We start from the raw sequence: 26,367 nt of genomic DNA on the forward strand, positions 1-26,367 counted from the left end.
GGCGCGGGGCGGCGGCGCCCCAGGCTGCGGCGCGGAGGGGCGCGCGGAGGCCCCGACTTCCCGCGTCCCCGGGCGGCGTTGGCGGCGGCGGCGGCGGCGGCGCGGGCGGTGAGTGCGCGGCCCGGGCGCGCGCCCGTGTGCCCGCGATCCCAGGTGGGTGCCGCGGGGCTCCGGGGCCGCCCGGCCGCCTCCGCGTCGGCCCGCATTTGGGCCCACTGCCCGGGGTGGGCGCCGCGGGCCCCTCCGTGCGCCCGGGACCCCCCAGCCCCCGCGTGTCGGGCGTGGGAGCCGCTCTCAGGCGCCTCTTGGGGCCCGCGGCCGGGGCAGGGCCGGTGATTGCTGGGGGGAGGGAGACCGCCCCCACCCCCACCCCGGCTGCAGACCTGGACGGGACCTGAGGGCAGAGAGTGGGGCAGGACAGCTGCCTAAGGCTAAGACCCTGTATGGTGGGACTTGCCGGGCCTGTAGGAGCCGGCTTTCAGTTCTGGCTCCCTTCCAGGACTGGCTTCTTGACCTTGGATAGTTCACTTTCTTTCCTGGGTCTTACTGTCCTCGTCTGTAAAATAGAGAGAGCTTGGGCTCATTGTCGCTCAAGGCTTGTCCACCCAAACGTCTATAACAGGCACTCTCATGGTCTCCTGTTGGGTTTCCAGTTTAACAAAGAAAAACAAAACCTGATTTAGGGAACCAGCAGTCTCTCTCTCTCTCTCTCTCTCTCTCTCTCTCTCTCTCTCTCTCTCTCTGATGAATCTCAGTGATGCTCGCAGTTAGTTCCTGGGAGGCTGCAGAGATGGAGACCTTTGCTCCACAGGACTAGGGGTACTTCCCTTTCCACTAGCTGCGAAAGGGGAGGTGAACTTGTGCAAGAGGGTAACTGGAAGGTCTGGTTAAAATGCAGAATCAGCAAAGGGAACTCCAGGCAGCCCATGACCAGTTAGTTGCAGGGTCCTCCACGCTGTGCTCGCTCTGCTCTGCCTCCACCCTGGTGTCTCTCTCGCTCTCTGTTGTTGCCCTAGAGCTGGTACAGGGCTGAGCTGGATGAGGGGGTGGGATAGGGGGGTGTCAGGACCTTGGGGTCTTGCCAACCTCCTACCTTCTGCAGCCTCAGGGTGGATGAGGAGCTATGCGGTGAGCCTACAGGCTGGGGGTGTGCAGCGCCAGCTGCCCTGCTGGGCCCATCCTGGCCTCTGGTCTGCACCCCTTCTTGGCACTGGCTTCACTCACCTCCACTTTTGCCAATCTGAGGGGCCTCCTTCCTCCAGGAAGCCTCCTGAAGAACCCTTCCCCCACCCCTAGGTGCTCCCTCTTACTGCCTTGTTTTGTAATTTTCTGTTCCATATTTCTCTTTCTAAGAGTTTCTTCCCCACCAGATGGTGATCTCCAGGAGGGAGGGCTGAGCAGGGACTTTAGGTCTTATTTCTGGTTTCATAGTCAAGAAAGCACAGGGCCAGGCCCTGGAAGGTTCTTAGGGAACATCTGCGGGTTAAAAATAATGACAGCTATGTTCCTTCAGTGATTCCTGTTTGCCCAGTGCTGTTCTGAGTGATTTACATGCGTGAGGTCTTTAAACCTCACAACAACCTGAAGTGACCATCATTATCCCCACGTATGTGTAAGGAAACTGAGGCAGAGCGCGCTCACTTGCTCAAGGCCACACAGGTGGGAAGTGGCAGGACCAGGCAGGCAACTTCTAGTCCGTACAGGAAACAGCCTCCAGGTGAATGAATGAAGTCTGCCAATTAGAACTTTGTGGGAGGCTGATGGGACCAATCAGGGTCCTGTGATTTCCTGGCAAAGACAAAGCCTCATGTTGAGATTTAGCAATTAAATGGAGTGTAGTCTGCAGGGATACCTGTGCAGCTGCAGCTTGTGCGTGGTCCTTCCTGGCTTCTGGGTTCTCCAGGCCTTTTCGAGACCCCACTACTGTCTCTGGGTTGCAGACTCCTAGCTACAGCATCCCTGGATTCTTTGTCTGGAATGTGGACCTGAGGTCCCTGGATTCCTTGTCTGGAATGTGGACCTAAGGACTACATCTGCCTCTTAGGCCTAGGAGCTGATCTGAGGAAGTAGGGAAGGGCTTCAGTGATCATCAAGTGCAGGGCATACACGTTTGTGGCTGTATTTGTTGCTTTCATGCCTCTTGGGAGCACAAGGTAGGAGGAAGGAAGTGAGGCACGGTAAGATTGACTGGCAAATCTCAGTGTATTTAGGAGGGCCCTCCATGGGCCAGTCCTTGGCCTAGGTAGGGAGGAGAGGGTCCTGCTCTCCCCAGTGTAGCATCTCAGGGCCACTGGAATTTGTTGCTAGATCTTGCCTGGGGAATGCAATCTTCTTTGTCTGATATTCTTTCTCTCTTTTTTAAAAGGTGGTTTCAGACGCAAGCTCAGAGAAAGCCAGGCCAGAGTCCAGAGGTACAAGGGCATGGAAATCATGGGCTTGGACCTTGGAGCCAGATGGCCTGGGTTCATCTCCTGGCTCCACAGCTGATAGGCGCCCAGCCTTGGGTAGGTCACTTCATATCTTTAACCCTCCGTTTTCTCTCCTGAGCGATAGGAAAAACATACCGGGGAAAGGAGCTTGTATGATGAGCAGAGTACGGAAGTCACGCTTGCCTCTCCTTCTGTTACAGCCCCGAGCAGCTGTACCAGATGGGCTGCTCACCCCATTTCACAGGTAGAACAGCAAGGTTTGGGTTGTTATGTCCCTTGATTGGCTGAGTGAAGATTCAAAACCAGGCATTCCGCCTCTAAAGTCTTCAGTCTTTCCTACTATTTTGCTGCTTGCTGGCCTTAGAGCCTGGTACAGAGTGGGAGTGTGATAATTGTTAAAGGCTCATCTTTTATATGTTCTTGATTGGGAGTGGGCAGTGACCTTCTGGAGCTTAAAGTCAGCCAGCTGCAGGTGCACGTAACCTGCATCCCATAATGAGCCCCCTACTTAGGGAGGCACCTTCGCCCCATTTGGTCCAAAGCTCTACTGTTGCCATTTTGAAATTCTTCCTTATTTTTGAATAAGAGGCCCCATGTTTTCATTTTGTGCTGGATCTCACAAATTCTGCAGCTGGTCTTCAGGGAAGCAGAAGGTGGTGAGGGCTTGGGGATCAAGTGGCCCTTCAGGGGGCGTGATCAGCGGCAGTCAGCCCTCTGGCCAGCTTGGAATGAAGCAGATGTGTCCAGTGTGCCAACTGGACATTTCATGTCTTCAACACTGAGAGCCAGGGCGGCAAAAGATGATTCTAGTGGACTTTTCACCAAGATGGTTGGCAGGGCTGTTGGGTCATCCCAGGGGACTTAGGTATGGTTTTCCTCGGTGAGGGGTGATTCTCAAGCCCCCACACAGGCATAAGTCAACAGAAGTCAAGTGTGCATGTTGCAGCCAGAGTGGGTGGCGCTGGGGACTCAGTTTTTCATCCAGGAAACACTCATGAAGGGCATCACTACTTTTGCTGATGAAAGTGACTAAGGGTGAAGCCTACTGTGTCTCTCAATGACCCAGCTCTGGAAGCTTTGGAAGCGTTTCTAAGATCTTCCAGAACTAAATGCCAGGAAGATGCATGCATTGTTCCTCCCATCATATCACTGTTTTTTTTTTTTTTCCTCCTTGTTAATAACTTGTTAATAACAGCCAGCGTTGCCATTTTAGCTTTGGCCACCTGGAAGCTCAAAATCAAATTCTTGGCTCAGGCATGGGAACTGTGTCAAACCTCAAAGAGTAAAACAAGAGCTAATATTTATGGAGTGTGTCCATTGTTCTAGATGCTGCTGTATGTCCTCTAAATGTGTCATCCTTCACTTCTTTGCTGCACCTCTGGGGGAGGAGATTTGAAGAGGTGATGCTTACCCAAGTTTGTATAACTAGGGGGTGTTAGAGCTGGCATCTCAGCTTGTTAGCTGAGTCTGGAGTCCATATTGTTGAAAACAAACCCCCGCCCCCTCTGCTGGGGAACTTGATTGCCTAAGTATCTGGGTATTTCTGTTCTTTGTGGTTGCCACTTTTTTTTTTTTATGTGTGTGTGATTTATATTTTCTGCCACCTGGTTTTTTGAATTTGTATTTTGCAGTGTCTTATGGGAAGCTATCTGAGATCCTTTGTGTCAACAAGGCTCCCTGTAGTGACTCTTTCTCTCGGTGAGTGGCAGCTGGGGCATCCTAAGTAAGGAACTGGAAATCCCAGGTGCCTGGGAGTGGGACCTGGTCAGCCCTTGAGTTCCCCATGGGCCCGTGGCCACTGCTGAGCTGGAGAAGACCCAAGACCAGAAAGGAAGTTCTCTGTCTAGGCCTTGGGAGAGGTTGTAGTTTCTCCTCCTTCCATGAGTTTTTCTCAGCATGGTCAGAAATACCAAAGTCAGCAAAAAGGCTCCCTGTGGCTCTTCCTGGCCTTTGGCGACTTTGGCCTTGGAGAGAGCCGTGGGAAGCCCAGCCCGCCCAGGCCCAGACCTGAAGTTCTTTTTTGTGCTGTTTTCTGAAGGCAAGTGAAGCTGAGGCGGCCGCTGCAGAATGAACCACAGCCCTGAGAAGGGGAAGTAGAAGCTCAGCTCGCTCTCTGCCATGGCCTGTGAACCGCAGGTGCACCCAGGGGCGGCTGGCCCCTTGCCCACCTCCTCCTCCGGCTGGGGCACCCTGCCTGCAGCGAGCCCGAGCCCTCCTGGCTGGGGGCAAGGTAAGGTCACGACCCCTCGTTCCTCTAGCCCCTCTCCTCCCCCTGCTGAGCTGGACTCATGTAGCTTGATGCTGGGGAGGGGAGGGCACAGAAGTTCCTTTAGATAAGGATGAGCGTCCTTGGGATCCATCTCTAGGCTACTTCTGTCATTTCTACCCGGTTCTCTCTATCACCACCTCCTTCGATCAAGCCACCATCACTCTCTGCTTGGACCCCTGTTCTAGCTTTCTCTTCCATTCATTCTCTGCATGGCAGCCAGAATTCTTTTTAAAATGCATATGCAGCTACTGTCACTTTCTGCTTTCGTGTTTCCCACTGGGCTTAGCGTGGAGATCCATCATTCACCAGCTTGCAAGTCCTGCGTTAATGTTCTTTGCCATGCTCTTCTGCCTCAGGACCTTTGCATGTGCTGTTCCTTCTGCCTGTTCTGTTTTTTCCCTGTCTCCTTTCTCCTGCTTAATTTCCATTCATCCTTCAGAGCTCAGTTCCAATATCCCTTCTTGAAGAATCCTCCTGAGGCTCTGCCTGAGTCAGGATACTCTGTTACATTCCTCTTTCTTCCTACAGCACTTATCACAGTCTATAAATAATTATTTAGGTAATAAAGTGTTGAAATCCAGGATACTCTGTTATATTCCTCTTTCTTCCTACAGCACTTATCACAGTCTATAAATAATTATTTAGGTAATAAAGTGTTGAAATCCAGCTTCCCACTAGATTGCAAGCTCCATGAGGGCAGGGGCCTTGTGTTTTCTTGTTCATCCCTGTATCTGCAGTACCTAGCACAGGACTTGGCCCATAGTAGATGCTCACGGGGAAACGTTCTCTGAATTGTGTAGGTCCACAGGAATGTGGCCTGGTTACTTAGAGGATTTGAAACTTGGCTGCTTAAAAGCAAAAGTTCCTTTTATTACTACTATTATTAGGAAACATATATATATGTATACACATAACACACATATACACAATAGTAGAATAGAGTGGAATGAAATAATTTTGCTTTCAGAACTTTGAGGACATTGCTCCACTGATTTTTGGCAGGCCAGTTCTTGTTCTTTTGTAGAAAACTCCTCCCCCTGTTCTCCCCAGGAACCCCCCACCCCCCTTACACTCTTTTATTTGGTAGGTTTTCTTGGCCTAGGTGTAAAAACAAGTATTTCCAAGCGTAGGACTTGCTTTTCTCACTTTAAGGAGCAGATGAGAGCTAGTATTGCCAAGAATGCAGGAACTCTTGGTTTGATGGGCAAACAAAGACATCCTGAAAGGTCTGTTTGCTGGGGCAAACACTTAACGTGCAAAGAGCCAGGCTGGGGGAACGGTTCGAATTCCCCATGCCTGGAGTCCAGTGTGGGGTGTTGGTTCTTGCTGTGACGTGGAGAGCTGGTCTGGACCCTGTCCGCATGACTGCCTGCATTTCGTGCTCTCCCATCTTGCGTCTCTTTCTCCCTTTCATTTGCCCTGTGGTTATAATGTTGGACAAGTTCCTTCTCTTTTCAAAGGCTCAGTTTCCTTTTCCCTGTTAATGGTCCCCCACTTAGGGCTCTGGAAGATTAAATGAAATCACGACCAAAGCCCAGGCTCAGTGCCCGGCACAGAGTAAGGGCTCCATAGCCGGAGCCTTTCTTACCGTCTGCCTTTATTTCCTTTTTGTCTAGTTTTCCTCATTTGCTTATTTTTAAATTGAATTTTATAATTTTATCTTTTTATGTTTTATTTCTGTGAAGCTACCTTAAATCCTTTCTGAAGGTATGGGAGGGCAGAAACAAATACGAAGAAATCCCTGATGCTTGATTCTAACTTTCGAGTTCTGACATGCTTGCGTTGAAATTATGACAGCAATCGAGACCAGTTATTCTGCACCCATTTTGTGCCGAGCACTTTATTTTCATCGTCTTAATTAGCTGGAAAGTCCTCTGCAGCCATGTGATCATTCTCTAAGGGAGGAAGCAGGCCCAGGGGTTTAGGTTGCTTCCACGTGTTTACCCTGTTAGCGAGAGGCTGAGCTACAGCGTGAATCCCAAAGCTATCTAGCTGGCGCTTTCTGTGCCTCACTGCCCTGTCTTCAAATCCCACCTCTTCCAAAAAAAAGGAGAAAAAAAAAAAAAAAGAAAAGAAAAATAAAACAGGGAGAGAGAGAGAGAGAGAGAGAGAGAGAGAGAGAGAAGAGAGCGAGCGAGTGAGCAAAATAAAATTCCTTTTGGCAGGACATAGAATTCTATGGAACCCTTGAAATCAGAGATGGTACCCCAGGGTATGAAAAAGGAACCTTATCAGGGCTGGGGACCAGAGTCCTATTGTCTTTATTCGTTTATATATCAAAGATGTATTTAGTGCCTACTGTATGCTAGGCGTTGAGCTCAACTTAGGGGATTCAGTGACAAACAGTCCAGTGTGGGAGTATATAGTCTGGTGGGGAGGATAGATTTTATTCAAGTAATTGCATACATATGTTTTCATCTTTTTTTTTTTTAATTTCAGAATTTTATGGGGGCACAAACATTTTGGTTACATAATTTGCTGTTGTACAGTTTGAATCGAAGTTAGAAGTGCGCCCTTTACCCAGTTAGTGTGCATTGTACCTGTTAGGTGTGAATTTACCCATTCCCTCTTTCCCTCTCCCACCTGCTTGACTTCCGTTGAGTTTTACTTCCCTATGTGCGCATACCTGTTGATAGAGTAGTTCTAATTTAGTATCAAGTACATGTGGTGTTTGCTTTGCATTCTTGTGATACTTCACTAGGAAGAATGGCCTCCAGTTCCATGCAGGTTGTATATTCATCTTTAATAAGTGTAAGGTAGAAGGGCAGGTAGTCATGGGTAGGTGCAGGAGAAGAATTTGATCCATTAAGTGTTTGAAATGTCAGGGAGTGCTGCCTGGGAAAACTGATTGAACTGGGGTACAAAAGATGCATAGGCTGTAACTGAGTGAAGCTGGTGGAAGCAGTTTAGGGAGAGGGAACGGCATATGCAAAGGCCCTGGGGTGGGAAGAACACTACGTGTTCAAAGAGCAAAGGGGGCTGGTGTGGAAAGACACAGAACTAGTGTCTCAGGGCAAGTCTGGCAGGAGGCTAGTTCTCCTAAGGGCTGGAAGAGCGTTGTAAGAAGGATGGTTTTTGACCACAAAGCACCAAGAAGGTGTTGAAAGTTTTACTTGGGCCACTGGTGTCGTCTGACTTGTGCTGTGGCCACTGCGCAGAGAATGCATTGTAGGAGAAAGAGTCGGTTTGGAGAAGCCGGTTAGTTAGGAGGCTACTGCAGAGGGTAAAGGGAGAGGTGCATGGAATGGATAGAGGTTTTGTGGACCCAGTCGGCAGGACTCAGTGGTGGATTGGGTACGGGGGGAGAGAGAATGCTTGGATGGGCCAGGGTTCCCAGGAAGGTAGAGCTAGTCATTTGGCCTTGAAGACTCCAGTATTGCTCAGAGCTAGGCTGGGGTGACAGGACCTTTGGGCTGGCAGAGAGCATAATTATGGTTTAATCTTTCAGCCGCATCAGCTAAGCAGCAGCCACAGAGAACATGGCACAGTGGCCAGGCCTCAGCCGTGCGTGGCTGGACCAGGATTCTAGAGTCTCAGGGCTGGAATCGCCCCTACCCCAGCCCCCACCTCCGGTTGCTGACCAGTGGCTTGTACTGTGGTGCAAGGAGATCTTAGTCCTTTTGACCAGAGGTTCTTGGAACTGAAGGCAAGTAGGTTTGGCTTCATGTTGCTGCCATTTGTCCCTGGACTTGGGGAAATTTCAGTCCAGACCTTTTCCACTGGTCTCATGGTCTGGCTCCATCCCACTGCTCTAGGGCAGGAGTTCTGGTTGCTGTTGTGATCGGTGGGTTGATGTGTGCTTTTTGCAGGAATAAAGACTGAATTTATGCTTTTGAAATGCTGAGTGAGTTGCAGCTATGCTTAGGGAGATTATCAGTAAGTGCATTAGTTTTCCATTGCAGCTGCAACAAATGACAAATAACATAGAGGCTTGAAAACCACAGATTTATTATCTCACAGTTCTGAGGGTTAGAAGTCTGGCACTGGTCTCCCCGAGCTAAAATCCAGGTGTTGGCAGGACTCTGTTCCTTTCTGGAGTCTCTGGGGAGGATCCATTTCCTTTCCTTTTCCAGCTCCTCGAGGCAGCCCGCATGCCGTGGCTCGTGGCCCCTTCCTCCGGGGTCAAAGCGAGCAATGTTACTGATCTCCGTGCCTTTCTTCCTTCCTTGCTGTGTCTTTCTTCCGCTTCCTCTACTTCTGTTCTCTCCTCTACATGTAAGAATCCTGTGATCACACGTGGCCCACCCAGACAATGCAGGGCCATCTCTCTATAAGGCCATCTGATTAGCAACCTTAATTCCATCTGCTACCTTAATTCCCCTTTGCCTTGGAAGGCAGCCTCTTCACAGGTTCTGGAGTGGATTAGCGTGTGGATCTCTTTGCAGGGGTGTTACTGTGCTGCCTGCCATAACCAGTTATCTCTTACTCGGCCTCTCTGAGCCTACTGGGGATTTAAGTTATTTAGTTGAGCTTTCTTTGCAGTGCTCAAATGTCTAGTGCATCATCCCCTTAAGGAAGCTAGTTGATCAGTCTCCGTTTAAATATCCCTTGAGATGAGGAACTCACTGTCGCCCATTCTCGGCAGAGACAGCCTTCTCTCTTGGGAAGTTCTTCCTTACGTGGCCTCAGATTGGGACCCAGGAGCCTCCTCGCTCTGGCCTCGGTTCTGCCTCCTGGGGCCTTCCTGGTCAAGTCCAATCTCCCATGGGGATTGGGGGTTGGCTGCCATGTCCAGGTAGCTCTGGGCTCATCCGAAGTGGCTACCACTCAGCCAGATGACGTTTCTGGTCTGCCTCCAGAGCTCCACAATGGCCAGGTCCTCACAGTTCTCCGGATCGACAATACCTGTGCACCCATCTCCTTCGATCTGGGAGTTGCGGAAGAGCAGCTGCAGACCTGGGGCATTCAGGTGAGCGCTGACTACTGTTTTTCTTCCCATCCATCCATCTGTCTGCCTATCCTTTCATCCAGTTATTCTCAAAGTATTTATTAAGCACTTACTCTGTGCTAGCTGTAGGAGGGTATATAAGGAAAGTGAATTAGGACTTTGTTCTCTTCCTAATTCATCCACTTAACAAATATGTGTTTAGGTGCCCACTCTGTGCTGGGCACTTAACTGGCTAAACATCATAGAGGTGGCCAGGACACATGCTCGTGGGTCCCACTGGGGGAGACGGATGTGTGTTGGGTAGATCCGGACATCAGGATAGATGTGCTGCAGCAGAGGAACGCACAAGGCATTAAAGACATTTGTAGGAGAAAATGATAAACTTGCCTGGGGTGGGGCTGGTGGTTATATGAGGTTTGCAGAGGAGCAGATACTTAATCTGGGGTCTCGAAGCGTAAATAGGAGTGTGCTGAGTAGACACAAGGAAGGGCATTTTAGGAGAGGGAACTGCATATGCAAAGGAAAATGCACATGAGTTCATTAGATAATGAAAGAATACCTTTTTAAGAACAGTGATTCGAGGCACAGACTTCACAGACCCGTAGAACGGGAAGCAGATCCACTTCTGCTACTCATTGTGTGACTTTGGGTAGGTGACTTCACCTCTCTGAGCCTCAGTTTCATCATCTGTAATGAGGACAATATTCATAGCTATTATTAATAGGGTTTCTGTTAATATCAAATGAAATAGGCCGGGCGCGGTGGCTCACGCCTGTAATCTTAGCATTCTGGGAGGCCGAGGCAGGCAGATTGCTCGAGGTCGGGAGTTCGAAACCAGCCTGAGCGAGAGCGAGACCCCGTCTCTACTATAAATAGAAAGAAATTAATTGCCCAACTAATATATAGAGAAAAAATTAGCCGGGCATGGTGGCACATGCCTGTAGTCCCAGCTACTCGGGAGGCTGAGGCAGGAGGATCGCTTGAGCCCAGGAGATTGAGGTTGCTGTGAGCTAGGCTGACGCCACGGCACTCACACTAGCCTGGGCAACAAAACGAGACTCTGTCTCAAAAAAAAAAAAAAATCAAATGAAATAATGCTTGAGGAACATTGGCTCTGTCTCTAGCAAATAGGAAATGGAAATTGTAGCTGTTTATTGCTGTGAAGCACTTACAGGTATGTTTTTCTCTCTTCTCAAAACCCCCTAGCAAGATTAGGCCTTCTCTGTGTTAGCCAGGGAAGATTAATCAGGGATCGGGAAGATACACTACTAATTCTACCCTGAAGATTTTAGAATTTACTTTAAAACGGAATACGGAATCGTTTAGAACAACATTTTATCACCATTGAAGGAAAACGTTCCCAATTGACATTGCTAACCCCATATCAGCACAAACTGGTTTATTATTCCACATTTCCTCTGTGCGGAAGAACCTATTTCTTAAAAAGTTGCCTTTAGGTTGGGGTTTTTTAGCTGGTGAGCAGTTTTTTAGCTGGTGAACAACATGTATGTTGTTCCACCATGTTCCTAGATACATTTTTGATGGTTAAATTCTGCTTTCTTAGGTCTACTCTAGCAGGGTCTTTATGCTCTACAGACATTGACGTTTTTGTTTGGGCAGGAAGATGTGAGTGCTTTGGTCTGTATTTATAGATTTATTTTTTTTATTATTATTTTTAATTTTATTTATTATAATTTTTTTGAGCTTGGCTGTTGCATGTATTCATAGATATTGATAATAGCACCTGAGTATCGAGTGTTCACTGAGGGCCCAGCCCTGTGCCCAGCACTATATGTGTATTTTCTTGTTTAATGTGTACCCCATCTCTACAAGAGGGGTACTCTTACTATCCTCACCTTACAGATGGGGAAACTGAGGCTCAGAGGAGTGGGGTTACTTGCTCCAGGTCACATAGCATGTGAGTGGCAGGGCCAGAGTTTGGGTCCCAGGCTGTTGACACCAGTGCCTTAACCACTAGGCTACCCTGTGCTGGCCGTGGGGTTCTGAGTCTCAGGCTGGGCGGCTCCTTCTCCAGGATGCCATGATGCCTGTTCTCTCCTGAGCTGAGGGCTGCACCCTGCGACTTCCACTCAGTGCTCCAAGCTCCTCATTCTGCCCCAGGGGACGTCCCGGAATGTGCCTAATCCCCCTTCCACATGACAGTCACATGCACTGGAAATGACATGCTTGCAGGCAGGAAGGAGGTGGGGAGTAGCCTGTCCTCTGGCTGATTGGTCCCTTCCCCTCGGGTCCCAAGCAGGTCCCGGCCGACCAGTACAGGAGCTTGGCCGAGAGTGCCCTCTTGGAGCCCCAAGTGAGAAGATACATCATCTACAACTCGAGGCCCATGCGGCTGGCCTTTGCTGTGGTAAGGAGGGTGTGGCCCGCACCCTGCCCCTGCCCTGGCCCCTGGCGGCCCTGCTGGGTTCAGCATCCTGTCCTGGAGCCGGTTGATGTCGGGGAGGGGAGTGGGGGCTGGTGACACGGCTGCCTGGGAAAGAGCAGTGCCACATGGCCTGGATTTGGTTAAGAGGAAACTTATGGGAGAGAGTTGTAACCAGGCCCCTGTATAAAGGGTGGGAGTCAGGGTCTGCTGCGGCAGGTCAGAGCTTGGGATTAGGGATCTCAGACCCACCGAAGCTCTGGATTCAGTGTCTGGCCTTGGGTAAGTCTTTTCCCCTCTTTGGGGCTTGGTTTCCCCATGTATTCAAGACACAGGTTCATTTCACCTGTAGCATATGTATACATGTGCATGTGTGTGTATAAACACACATACACACCTACATGTAGATACACCTAAACACATACATGCATGTACAGCAGAGCCAGGATTCAAACCCAGGCAGTCTGGTTTCAGCTGAGCTCTGAGCTGCTATGATTTGCGGCTGTTTTGTATATATAAAGGGTCACATAGCACACCTGACTCCCACATCCCACTTCTAGGGAGAAGGGACCCGGCATTTGTTAATTTCCCAGTAGGTGCTGGGCTGTTGCATATATTAACTTGTTAACCCTTATAACAATGCCATGAAGTGGGTATTTTTATTTTATTTATTTTTTTACCCTGGATATGCTAAGAGAAGCAGGCATTGTTAATCCCCATTTTACAGATGAGGACACTGAGGCTCAGAGGTGTTATAATTTGTCCAAAGCCACATAGCAACCGAAGGATCAGTGTGGGCTTCGGACTCAAATTTATCTCACTCTAGAGCCACCTGCCTTTTTCTGTTTCATTTGAAATCAAGGTAAACAAGGATTAGGAGTAGCTCCTAACCCCTTCATCTACGTTGTCCTATAAACAAGGAACACGCACTCATTCTCCCAGACCCGGTGTCCCCATCAGTCCCCTGCTTGCCCTGGGAGCTGTTGGAATCCAAGGAGGGTGTCAGGAGTGTGGAAAGGGTGTCCCCGTGCGTGGAGCTGCTCCTTTTGAGGACTGGTGTTCCTGACCGTGCGCTCTCTGGCCGCTCACAGGTGTTCTACGTGGTGGTGTGGGCCAACATCTACTCCACCAGCCAGATGTTTGCCCTGGGGAACCACTGGGCGGGCGTGCTGCTCGTGACCCTGGCCGCGGTGAGCCTGACCCTGATGCTCCTGCTTGTGTTCGAGAGACACCAGAGGAAGGTGAGTTGTCCGGAGACCCCTGCCACGCTCCCTCCAGGAGGGCTGTGCAGGCACAAGGACTCCAAGTCAGAGTTTTCTCTTTGCCTGCCTCGAAGAATTCCTCCAACTATGAAAATTCATGTACTGGCCCATATACGCCCAGTGACTAAAAGAAATCAAATCACACCTGTGATTAAATCCTCTCTGTTTTTTTTCTATCTAATCCTGTTTTTCTAGAAGCAGGCTGTGTTTTGAGAGGGTGTCTGGGAGGAGGGCACCAATAGCGAATATTCTTACAGTGCTTTAGTTAACTGAGCCCCTTCCCGCGCCGCCTCTCCTGGGATGCTCACGACAGCCCTGTGAGCGAGGAGGGGTTGCTGAGCCCCCCTTGCAGCAAAAGGTGCCTGGGGTTGAGGGATGGGGAGAAGTGATTCCCACTAATCCTTCTTGTGATGGGCGGATGCTGACCTGGTGCTCTGCTGACAGTCTCTAATCCTGGCGACAACCTCTGGTGCAGACAGTGGGTGATCAGAGAGTTTAGGTAACTTGTCCTGGATCCCACTGTTAGTGGCAGAGCCAGGGTGCAAAGCCTGAGCCCTCTGATTCCTGATCACAATCAGAAAGAAGGTTGATACTTCCCAGCTTAATGCATGGTTCTGGTGGTAGCCTGTTTCTTCAGTGCCTTTGGTTACATATTGAGCACTTCGTATGTAGTAATAGTAGGTTGTCTATTAAAGGCTTTATTCGTTAATTCAATGGATCCTTCAGCAAATCTCTGGGTAGATGCTGTTACATGCATTTTCTAGGTGAGGAATCTCTGAAAGGGTCGCGGAGCAGCCTAGGGCCGCGCTGCTAATAGATGGCAGAGTTGGACTCAGGTCAGGGCCAGGACACCCAGATTCCAAGCCATGTTCTCAGGCAATACTGTATTGGCTTTCTATGGCTGCTTTAACAAATTACCAGGAACTCGGTGGCTTAAAACATCATAAACTTATTACTACACAGTTCTGCAGGTCAGAAGTTAGACATGAGGTTCCCTGGGCTATGATCTAGGTCAGGTGTCCTCAAACTACGGCCCGAGGGCCACATGCGGGCTGCCTAGCACATTTATCCGGCCCTCCAGGTGTTTTGACCACCACTGCCTGTCCTGCTTAGTGGCCCACTCGTCCCGGGCCCACAGTGCGCACTCTCCAATGGTCTGAGGGACAGTGAACTGGCCCCCTGTTTAAAAAGTTTGAGGACCCCTGATCTGGGTGAAGGCAGGGCTGTGTTCCTTCCGGGAGGCTCTGGGGGAGAATCTGTTTGCTCGATTTTTCCAGCTCCCAGAGGGCCCCTGCACTCCTTGGCTTGTGGCCCCTTCCTCCATCCAAGCCAGCAGTGGCAGGTCCGCTCTTTCTCACACCTCCTTCTCTGACCCTTTTGCCTCCTTCTTCCATTTTTGTGGACTCTCATGATTACATTGGGCCACCTGGATAATGCAAGATTATCTATTAATTTTAAGGTCAGCTGATTAGCAACATTAATTTCTCCTACAAATTTAATTCCCCTTTGCCATGTAACAACATATTCTCAGGTTCTGACAATTAGAACTCAAACATCTTTGGGGGATCTTTGTTCTGCATGCCACACCTGCGCTGTCTTTCCAGCTACTTGGGAGGCCCCTGTCCCACTGGTCCCCAGTACCCGGCACAGTTCTGGACTCCGAGAGCCTTAGCAAACAATCTGCTCTTGTGTGACTCAGGAGGGGAGGGCAGGATATTGAGCACTGTAGTCAGGGTTTGGGGCAGGAATTCTAGTTAGTGCCTGAGTTCCTTCACAGGGATGAAAAGGAACTTTATGGCTTAATCATTCTGAACAAGGATCTTTGTTGGGCTTTGCCAGGAGCCTGACAAAATATGCCACCCTTCGGGTCTGTTGGAGCGTTCATGGCTTTTGTGTTTGGCCTGTAAAATATAAATTTTGAGCTGGCGACTCCTGCAGCAGGAAATTTGTCTTAGAGAGGGGGCAAAAGCAAAGTGGTGTTAGCAGAAGCAAAAAAAAAAAAAGAAAAAAAAAATGTGGCACCTGGCAGGTGCTTCGAGGATGCAGATGTGATTCATGCAGTTCAGGGAGCCCCTGCTTTGGCTCTCTGCCTCCTCCTCGCTCTTCCTCCTTTTATTCAGCTGCAATTTATGAGGCCCCTGTGAGTACCAGGTAGCGTGCTTGGCGCAGGTTGGAGATGAGCACGACCCGGGCTCGTTCCTCAGAGATTGGCATGGAGACCCCAGGGCCACAGCAGCAGTGCCGTCATCGCTGTCTGCTCATTCAGAAGACGTCACTCCTTCCTAATAATGGCCACCATGTAATGAGTACCTACTGTGTACTCTGTGCTTGGGGCCCAAAGTCTATGTCCAACAACCACCTTATAAGGAGGCAGGATACCTCTGCCATTATTTGCTAGCTCTATCACTTGGGGTAAGTTATTATTTAACCTCTCAGGGTCTCAATGTCCTCATCTGTAAAATGGGATAATAATTGTAGCTCCCTCTTAGGGTTATTGTGAAAATTAAATGACTTGATACACACAAAGAACTTACAACAGTACCGGTGTAAAGTGCATGCTTTGTAAGTATTAACTGTGATAGTTGACTCTGTTTGCCAGTGGGGAAACGGAAGCTCAGAGAGGTTAGGTAACTGGGCCATGGCCACACAGAATCCTCAAGTCTGCCTTTGGGTCTCAGCCCCAGGACCTCTTTCTTCCTGGTTCCCTTGTCACTCAGGACCATGCGGGTCCCCTTACTGATCATCATCATCCTTACTGTTAGCATCCTGCCTGTGTTACCCAGCATCCTTGAGAGCCTCGGCATTTGGCACACACTGCCTTACTTTCCCTTTTTGGTGCATTGCTAGCCTTTCTCAAGATTGGAAGGTTTGTAAAGGCAGGCAAGACCCTACCTTGTGTCTCCTACAGATGCCTTGCTAGGGCATATGGGAAGTTCCTAAAAATATTTGTATTCCTTCTGCAGAAGTATGTTAAAGAGAAAAAAATAAAAAAAAAATAATGAAGAGAATAATTAAAAAAAAATAAAAAAAAAATAAAAATATTTGTGGCCAACATGGTACAATGGAAAACACAATGATCTTAAATTCACTGTTATCATTGCAATGATATTATTAGCTGACATGTATTAAGTGTTCACTCTTCCAAATGTTCTACATGGACTCATTCATTTGACCCTTATTATAACCCTCTGAGGTAGGGGTGCATCGTTATCTCCAGTTTGGGGGTGAGGAGATGGAGGCAGGGAGATGTGAAGTGATTTGCCCAAGGTTATACAGGCAGTGAGGGGCAGAGTCAGGAATCGAACTATTGGTGTTGTGGGTTTCTGAAAGGATGAACAACACACACTACAGTTCTAGGTGAAACAAAACATAATCATCCCTTGATTTTTATAGTCGTGAGATTCCTGGAAAAGTCAGTGTATATTAAGCCCATGCAACAACTCACTTTAGGTGTATATATATATGCAGTGGAGTTAGGTTGGCTGATCAGAGAACTCTGAGCAGAGTTTTCACCTTCATTCATGCCCAGCGGGGCATTTGGAGTCCAGGTAGGAGGCCAGGGGACATTCTTCAACTGCAGAATGGTCTCTCGTGGGACATGACCTTCCACAGGAAGCACGTGTGTAGTGTCCCTGGCAGTCTTCCACTCAGTGCCAGCACTGTCTGTCCCATCCCCATGACAACCAAAAGGGCCTCTTCACATTTCCAGAAGCTCCCTTTGGTGGTCCTGCTGCTTTTGAGAACCGTTGTCCTTGATCGGCTGTTTGCTTCTCACTGCATCAGAAAGTCCTCGTGGGCTGTCTTCCCCAGCCCAGCATCTGGGGTCCCGCTACCCTTCCTCCGTGCTCCCTCCCCTGCCTGCCGGCATGCACTTTGCCAGCTGAATCCCTGGCCTCCCTTGGTTTGGGTGGGGAGGGAAGGAGGCTGATTCTTTCACGTAGGTGCTTTTTAGGTGGAGCAGGGGCTTCCCTTACGCAATAGATGCTCAAACCCATCCGGTCCCCTGCCTCCCACAGATAGCTCCTGCACCCGCCTGAGTCCCAGGCGCAGGTGGCGTGCTTCACGCACGATCTCCATGAAGTCTCACCACATTCCTAGGAGGCAGGGACGCTCCTTGATTCCGCAGCTGGAGACCACAAGGCTCAGGGAGGGACGTGCTGTGTCTCCTCCAGGATCCAGCTTTGGCTCAGGACGGTCTGACACAGCTGGATCTGTTCCGCACCCTCCACCCCATCTTACAGGGGAGGAGATGGGGGTGTCCTGGGGGCCAGGATTGTCCTGAGGCATCTAGGGTTGGGACGGTGTGTGGCTGTTGCCCAGGGCCCAGGTGCTCCCTGGCGTTTGTCTTACAGGCCAACACCAACACGGACCTGAGGCTGGCGGCTGCCAACGGAGCCCTCCTGAGACACCGGGTGCTGCTGGGGGTGACGGACACGGTGGAAGGATGCCAGAGCGTGATCCAGGTGCTGTGTCTCAGAGTGACCTCTTCTCGGTGGCCTGCTTTTGGCAGTGTCTCTGGGAGTCTGCGACGGCGGTCGGCAGCCCTTCCCTGCTTCCCCGTTCCGATGTCTCTTCCTGGAGACGCCTCCTCTGTGCAGTAACCGGTGACCTAGAACCTCCGCGGGGCAGGGCTGGCAGGGAAGCTCAGGTCATGTCCAAGCCTCACTGCTCGCGCGACGTTTATTCAGCACACAGATGGGGCCTCCTCCATGCTGAGCCCCCGGTTGGGCACTGAAGACACTGAGGGGCCCATGCGAGGTCCCCGTCCTGCAGAGCTCGCAGGCTGGTGAGGACGACAGGTGCCCAGACAGCCAGCAGCTCTGGCCCTAGAGCAAGGGGACAGCCCCTGACAAGAGCGCCTGCTGCGTGCCGGGCCCTGTTCTGTGTTTGTGGGGCTGTTCCACCTGAGGCAGGGCAGGGTGTGAGGCGATCGTGCCCGGCGTCAGAATCGGGGTGAAGCAGGTGGCATCACAAGATTCCTGGCAGCTCAAGTGTGCCATCAAAGACTGGGAGCTCTTGGAATCTGGGGGTCCTTTTTTTTTCTTTTCTTTCTATTTTTTTTGAGACAGAGTCTCACTCTGTTTTCCAGGCTAGAGTGAGTGCCGTGGCATCAGCCTAGCTCACAGCAACCTCAAACTCCTGGGCTCAAGTGATCCTCCTGCCTCAGCCTCCCGAGTAGCTGGGACTACAGGCATGCGCCACCATGCCCGGATAATTTTTTCTATATATATTAGTTGGCCAATTAATTTCTTTCTATTTATAGTAGAGACGGGGTCTCGCTCTTGCTCAGGCTGGTTTCGGACTCCCGACCTCGAGCAATCTGCCTGCCTCGGCCTCCCAGAGTGCTAGGATTACAGGTGTGAGTCACCGCGCCCGGCCTAGGGGGTCCTTTTTACCCTCATTTATTTCCAAGCCTTTATCAGTTGGCGCAGGAGTGACTGGCCAAGTGTCCGTTGAATGTGTGGATGGCGGACGAGTGAACAATGGACATTCAGATTCATGGGGGGGAGAGGGGGGCTGGGCAGTGGTGCGGGAGGTGTTGGGAAGGGTAACGAGTGAGGGTATCGATGGACCAGCAGTGGCTGTGAGGTGCTAACGGTTGACAGGAGGATGGGTCTGTGCCATCCACTTTTGCGTATGTTTAGAGATTTTCATAGTAAGAAGCTTTAAAAGAACCATTTGGAAAATACTCCTTTGGGGACTAGACAGAAACGAGTGGGTACGAGTGATGTGACTTTGGGTCTCACGGGTCAGTCACTGGGAAGAGGGAGGTCTGGGGTCCCGAGGAGGTGGCCCATGGGGTGGGGGTGTGAGACAAGGACCACCAGTTTCCCGCAGAACTTCACTGTCAGGTGTGGCAGGTGTGGTCCCCGCAAGGTGTTGTAACGTGTGAGCAAGGAGGGTTTCAGCCTCTTCAAGTTTCACCTGGCTCCGGGGACCCTCGAGGTTCAGGCAGAAAGGGAAGCCAGGGCGGGGCGAGGACTTCTGATCCCGCCCCCCTTCCCTGGAGCACCCCAGTTGATTACCTGGCCGCAGTGGTGACTCAGCCCCAGCGAGTTTCTCTCATTTGCACGTTCAGTTCCAGATAGAAAGGTGCCCCAGTCACTGAGGATGAAGACGGTAGCTGCAGGTGGAACCCCCAGATGTCCAGGAGGGTTAGGAGTCTGTCTGGGGTGTTCAGTGATTTGGGGGGATGGGGCACAGCCATTCTGAACAGGGTTTGACATGTTCTAAGTATGCACAAAGCCATTTTTCTACCAGCCCTACAAATGATGGCATGGTCGTGGCATGGGACTCTGGGAGAGAACAGAATGGCACATTCCTGGCCAGGCTCGGTGGCTCACGCCTGTAATCCTATCACTCTGGAAGGCCGAAGTGGGTGGATCACTCAAGGTCAGAAGTTCGAAACCAGCCTGAGCAAGAGTGAGACCCCCGTCTCTACTAAAAATAGAAATGAACTGGCCAACTAAAAATATATATAGAAAAAATTAGCTGGGCATGGTAGCGCATGCCTAGCAGCTACTCAAAAGGCTGGGGCAGGAGGATTGACTGAGCCTAGGAGTTTTTGAGGTTTTTTGGGGTTTGAGGTTGCTGTGAGCTAGGCTGACACCATGACACTCTAGTATGTGCAACAGAGTGAGACTCTGACTCAAAAAAAAAAAAAAAAAAAAAAAAGAATCTCACATTCCTGCCGGAAAGCAGGCTACGATTGGTGGGGCCTCTGAAGGCTGGGCCTCCAGCGAGGAGACAGAGGTGGAGGGCGGTTGCAGGGAGGGACAGTTCCAGGCAGGGTTGGCTTTGGGCTACCGCGGTCATGGCTGCTTCTCCCCACAGCTCTGGTTTGTCTACTTCGACCTGGAGAACTGTGTGCAGTTTTTGTCTGACCATGTTCAAGAAATGAAGACTAACCAAGAGGTAAGATATCTTAAGAGAAGAACAAAACAAAACGAAAATAAACCAGGAGTCCAAGTTGTATAGGTTGCATTACCTCCACGTTGGAAAGATGTTTAAGAAAGTGACTTGGAAGGAAGGAGGAATGCCCCCATGCAGTAGTGGTTGTTTTTCTTAGGGGAAGAATGGTTGCTTTTCTGCTTCTTTTCAACTAATTGTATCTTCCCCATTTCCTACAGTGAGGGTATATTTCTTAATAATAATAAATTCTGGCAGATCCAAAAGGATCATGTGTTTAGATGACCTTCCCTTGTTCACAGTGTTATCTTTCTGACATTTATGAAGAAGATGAGAGAGATCTTGCTGTGATTCTACAGAGGAGGAGACAGGCTCTGGAAAGACCTGTCACCTGCCTGTGGTCACAGAGCTGGCCGGTGACGCCGGGTTTGGAGGCCAGGCCTCCTGTCTCCTTCCCTGGGAACTGCCTTTCCTGGGCCCTGGCCACAGTGGGGCTGGAAGTCAGGATTGTGGTTTAGCTCTGATCCTGGCTTGTTAGTTCCTGGATGGCCTTGGGTAAGGCCTTTAAGCTCAGTTCCTTCACTGCAGTGTGTGGGGAAAGATAGCCATGCTCCCAGGCTACTCTGAGCAAGCGAGAGCGTGGAAGGAAAAGTATTTGGCAGCTATTAAGGTCCGTACTCTTGTAGGGAATTGTGTGATCTCACCACTGTGGTTCAGTTCCAGATTCTTCTGAGGTCAGCATCTGTGTCTGTAGATGGATCTGTCGTCTGCTGGGTCTCAGTGACTCAGCCTCCCAGAGACCACCCAATTTAGGACACACTCAAGCCCCTTCTGTTTCCTTTGCAGTCCTTGCTGAGAAGCAGATTGAGCCAGTTGTGTGTTGTCATGGAGACAGGAGTGAGCCCCGCGACAGCGGAGGGGCCTGAGAACTTGGAGGATGCTCCTCTCCTGCCCAGCAGTCCTTGTCCCCAAGAGACACCACTGATGCAGACTGAGCTTCACCAGCTTGTTCCTGAGGCTGAGCCGGAGGTAATGGGCCCTCTGAGTTGGTAGAGAGCATAGAACGCTAGCCCAGTAGTTTTCAGTCTTTTTTTCTTCACCCCCTACACTTTTAAAAATAGTTTATAGGAATCATTTTATATTTACTGGAATTTTTGTTGCATTTTTTAATATCTTGCATATTCTTTATAATAGTTGCATCGGACAGTTGGTTGCATATTGATGGATCATAGCTTACTTAACCATGAACATATTGATGGATATTCGGGTCTTTATCAATAAGTCAGTGAATCATCTGTTCATCTATACAATCTATCTACTTAAATTGCAGTTGGATATTTGAATCTTGTATGTATCTCTGTTGAATTCCAATTCTTCCAGCCCCAGCGTTCTGTTGGGTCCCGCCATCCAGACTGTCTGATGGGTGTGGCTATGGTACTGGTAGACCAGAAATCTGCAAATGAGGTTTGCGCCTCGTGCTACGTTCTTCTTATCACAAGGACAGACCCACCATCAGGGGAGATGCAGTGAGGGGTGACCTTTTGAACTTCAGAAGAGCACTTAGGTTTCCTTTTCAGCCAAGAGGCTTGGGGATTCAAGGTCCACACCAGCCCAGGCTTTCTTTTTCTTTTGCGTTGGTAGGGAGTGGGAAGCCTGCAGACAGGACTATTTAAAAGAGAAAATGATAAATGTATTAATCTCTTCACTTGAATCCTATTGACTATTTTTTAAAGAGCAGAAAAGATTCATAAGGTCACGTACTTTATTACGACATGCAAGTCCGGCTTTATGTGCAATAGCCCATTAAATATGGGTCCTCTAAATTATTTTTCAAATTCATTCATACCAACAGCAATACAATTTCCTGTCATGAATATCAAGTGTGTGTGCACATGTTTTTAAAGTAGCTGCCCTTATAATTTAGCTAGGGAAAATATAACTGATGCCCAAGTCTCAGCATGGGCGGACCGTCATATCTCAGTAGGAACCCAGTGTCTGTGAAAGACAGAGAGAGAGTTATAATGACCTTTTACATTTCTACAGATTTTTTTATCATGCATAAAATTCTTTAGCATACCCTCTGGGGTGTGGATTATTTTCTCTTCCTTAATACGGTTCCAAGAGGTCAGCTGACTTGCCCAAGGTCGCAGAGGAAGGGCAAATGTGGCAAAGCCAAGGGCAGAAGCCGGCCTGCTGATGCTAAAATGGGCCAATTTTCTTGCTACAGTTCTTTGCTTCTTACATTATCGATTTTAGAGTAAATTGGTGAGAAGACTGATCTATGTTAGTGAGTGGTAAACTATTTGAAATTTTTCATATTTTCTAGCACAAAGGACGATTGGAAACAAAAGCCAATCCTAGGAACCATGTGGGGTTTCTGCTTTGTGAATAATAATTATGAGAGTGATGTTGATGACATCTATTGAGCACTGGGTACTGGGCTAAATGCTTCTTGTCCATCTGTTCCTTTAACCCCCACTCCAGCTCAGTGAGGTCCATGCTGCTATTTTCCCTATTTTGCTGATGAAGAAATAGTCTCAACAAGGTGAAGTGACTTGCTCAGGGTCAGTCACAGTGTGGGCAAGCTGAAATTCCACTGTGGCCTTTTTGACTCTAAAGCCGGTTCTTTTTTTTTTTCTTTTTTGAGACAGAGTCTTGCTTTGTTGCCCAGGCTAGAGTGAGTGCCATGGCGTCAGCCTAGCTCACAGCAACCTCAAACTCCTGGGCTCAAGCAATCCTGCTGCCTCAGCCTCCCTAGTAGCTGGGACTACAGGCGTGTGCCACCATGCCCGGCTAATTTTTTCTATATATATTAGTTGGCCAATTAATTTCTTTCTATTTATGGTAGAGACGGGGTCTCGCTCTTGCTCAGGCTGGTTTCAAACTCCTGACCTCGAGCAATCCGCCCACCTCGGCCTCCCAGAGTGCTAGGATTACAGGCGTGAGCCACCGCGCCCGGCCTAAAGCCTGTTCTTAATTAGTAAACAGTCACACGTGGCTTTGATGTCTCCCACACCTTATTTTATTACATTCAGAGTGGACACAAATATTATGAAAGACCTTCAACACCATGCTTAAGGAATTTAAGCATTTTCCATGTAATCCCAAGTGATACATCAGTGAATGGAACCTTGGAGACCAAATGTGTTCATAAGAACATGTATTAAATCTGATCTTTTTTCTTTTGAGACAAGATTTTGCTCTCTCATCCAGACTAGGGTGCAGTGGTGTGATCATAGCTCACTGCAACCTCCAATTCCCAGGCTCAAATGATCTTCCTGGCTCAGCCTCTTGAGTAGCTGGGACTACAGGTGCACACTCCCACCTGGCTAATTTTTTTATTTTTTATTTTTTTTGTAGAGACAGGGTCTTGCTATGTTGCCCAGGCTGGTCTCGAACTCCTGACCTCAAGCAATCTTCCCACCTTGGCCTTCCAAAGTGCTGGGATTACAGGCGTGAGCCACCATGCCCGCTTAGCAACCTCTTTTAATATATTAGGAGTGCTTACGTAAAGAAACCTAGCAGGTACCCGGTATGCATTGAAGAATCCTGCTATCGTCCTATGGTGGGAATAGTCCCCTCCCCACTTAACTAGTGATTTTCTTTGAGTCACTTTGACCTTACGAACTTTACAGACCTCTAGACATTTGAAAGTGGAAAAAGTGTGTGTGTGTATGTGGTTGTCTAGGTATAAATCAGTGGTAATTTCTCTACTCCTTTGAGGCTGCGTATCTTTTGTGCATATTATGATTGCTAGTCAGCAGTTAGTTACCCACCTTGGGGTTGAGTAAACTGAGGCTGTAGGAGCCCCACAGCCAGTCAGTGCAGAGCTGGGGCTCTCAGCCAGGCGACATCTCACCAGAGCCACAGGTGCCGGCCTGGCCTGGCTCCTCCACTGGGCATCTCTCCCGGGTCCAGGGGCCAGAGCCCGGCATGGCCTTCCCCTCGTGCTTGAGCCCCACGCCCCTCGAGGTGCCTTCCCGTGGCCCTCACTGTGATTCCCTGCCTCTTCCAGGAAATGGCCCGGCAGCTGCTGGCAGTGTTTGGCGGCTACTACATCCGGCTCCTGGTGACCTCCCAGCTCCCCCAGGAGGGGGGGACACGACACACTGACTCTCCGAGGGTTCCATGCCCCTGCCAGCTCATAGAAGCCCACATCCTGGCCACAGGGTGCTGCCCGTTCCTGGCCAGGTGACCTAGGGACCAAGGTACTCATCTTCCTCTGAGACCGAGAGGTGGGGGGAGGCTTCAGGAGCCTGACACGGCCGGTGGCGAGCCCCCGGTGAGAGCAGCGTCTGGGGCATTGCAAAGGGGGTCAGTCACGCCAGCAACAGGGGTGCCGTGCTCACTGCGGGACGCTGCACAAAACGGCTGCGCCCTGGCCTTTGCAGAAGCTGATGGTCGCTGAGCTGGTCCCAGTCCAAGCTACCCTGTGCTGCTCAGAACCCGGGGACATGGACAGAAGGGCCCGTCTCCCATCCCTTCCAGTGTCCGGAAAGCCCAGGAGATACGAAGATGGCAACTGGGGAAACCAATGCATCCGGAACTTGGTCTCAGATGATGCTTCTGTCCCCAACCCCTTATGTCAGTTGGAGAAACTGAGGCCCAGAGAGGATGCTGCCCTTTTGTGGCATTGCCTGGGCGGATGTCTAAAATTGTAAGACTTCCTCTTTCCAATCTGAGGAAGATAAGTCGGTTTCAGAATTCTCTCCATTTTTATGTTTTCCTCCCCCATATTTTAAGAAAAACGGTGGCACCTGGCACACAGGCCACAGAAGACAGGAGGTAGAAGAAAGAGACAAAGGCAGCTAACTGTTAATGTGAATATTTGGAAGAGGCTGACCCTGTTTGACATGAAGATTTATTTTGCTCAAACACGTGCATGCTTATGGTCGTGGTTATGCTGAGGATGGCTAACCACACTCGTGTTTTCTGACGCTAATGTTGTCCTGGCAGGAAGTGTGATCAGTCACTTGTGGAATTCTGTGATGAGGCCCTTGAACGAGTCCGAAGACCCGTTGTTCCACAGGCCTAAGTCCCAAAGTGCCGACCTGGCTTTGGAAGGCTCCCCAGCCCCCGAGACCCACCTTCACCTACAGTTTTGGCTTCATCTCCCACATAGCCGCTTTATAAGTTGAAACACCTTCCTGGTCTGACATACCTATTCCTTTCTATCTGTTGGACTCCTATTTATGCCTTAAAGCCCAGCTTTCCTTACCCCTCCTCAGGAAGCCTTCCAGCATGGCCAGCCCTGCTGCTCTCTGACTCTTGATACAGCTGCCACCTATACTGACGTTCTGTGTTATTGATTCTATTTTCCTGTGTACGTGCTAGTTTTTCTAGCTAGACTGTAAACTCCTCAAGGATAGAGACTGTACCTTATACTTTTTGTGCATGACCTGAGCCTGCCAAGGAAAAAAAAAATCCTGTGGATTATTTTGCCATCTCCATGACACCTTTTGCAAATTGTTCTCCAAACTCAGTTGAATGATAACATTGGGATGGACCCGGGTTCTGGATGGACCTGATCTGCCACTTCTAGCTGTGCAGCTTTTGACAAGTTACTTTCTTTGTCTGGTCCTCAATTTGCCCATCTATATAATGAGTGCATAATGGATGATTCTTAAGGGCCCTTCCAGGAGCAAAGTTCTGGGAATTTCCAATTTATTCTACACCCTCCTAGCTCTTGGCCTCTGTCTGTCTGTTATGCCTTAATCTACATGCAGAAAGGTCCCACAGCCCCAAGGTGGCTAAGGTGTCCCAGGCCTGGTGTGCCCTTGGACAGAACACTGGCCTAGCTAGCAGGAGACTGGATTCTTGTCCCCAGTCTGCTGCTTGCTAGCCGTGTGACCTTGGCTAAGTCACTTAACCTCTCTTAGTGTCACTTCACTCCTTTATGAAATGGATCTGGTGAACATGAATGTAATAATGCGAGTGACTCACCATGTAAGAGACCCGTCTGAGTACGCACTTTCTCTGCGCCAGAGAAGAGAGATAGTGTGTAGACCAGCCCCCCAGAAGTGGCTGTTGTAGGCTTCTATCTTTAGTCAGGGTTGAAGGCAGCTTTACTCAACGAAATTATTCACCAAGGTGATTGATCGCTGTCTTTCTGACCTGACACAGAGGAAATACTGGCTGTGAATGTGACCAATAGAAACCTGTATTTATCATCCCATCATCAAACTGTGGTATGTATAATAACAGAGAATAAAAACGTATTTGTTAAA

General features: G+C 49.6%; 1 protein-coding gene across 3 annotated transcripts; it reads left to right on the top strand.

The window, feature by feature from the left end:
- On the top strand, positions 1-26,367 carry TMEM268 (transmembrane protein 268). 3 transcript variants are annotated; one of them, XM_012768812.3, is made up of 12 exons: positions 1-153; positions 2,366-2,504; positions 4,061-4,127; positions 4,468-4,659; positions 9,498-9,607; positions 11,847-11,954; positions 13,061-13,210; positions 17,584-17,694; positions 20,066-20,146; positions 20,987-21,169; positions 24,156-24,348; positions 24,532-26,367. In XM_012768812.3, exons 4-11 carry the CDS (start codon positions 4,548-4,550, stop codon positions 24,333-24,335), a joined length of 1,035 nt encoding a protein of 344 aa, XP_012624266.2. In that variant the 5' UTR covers positions 1-153; positions 2,366-2,504; positions 4,061-4,127; positions 4,468-4,547; the 3' UTR covers positions 24,336-24,348; positions 24,532-26,367. The 3 variants fall into 3 exon arrangements, with proteins under 3 accessions (XP_012624266.2, XP_012624265.2, XP_075865096.1); XM_012768811.3 differs by having other exon boundaries at positions 24,156-26,367; XM_076008981.1 differs by having other exon boundaries at positions 1-108; positions 24,156-26,367.

Source organism: Microcebus murinus, chromosome 12, assembly GCF_040939455.1.
Source record: "Microcebus murinus isolate Inina chromosome 12, M.murinus_Inina_mat1.0, whole genome shotgun sequence".
Classification (NCBI taxonomy): Eukaryota; Metazoa; Chordata; class Mammalia; order Primates; family Cheirogaleidae; genus Microcebus; species Microcebus murinus.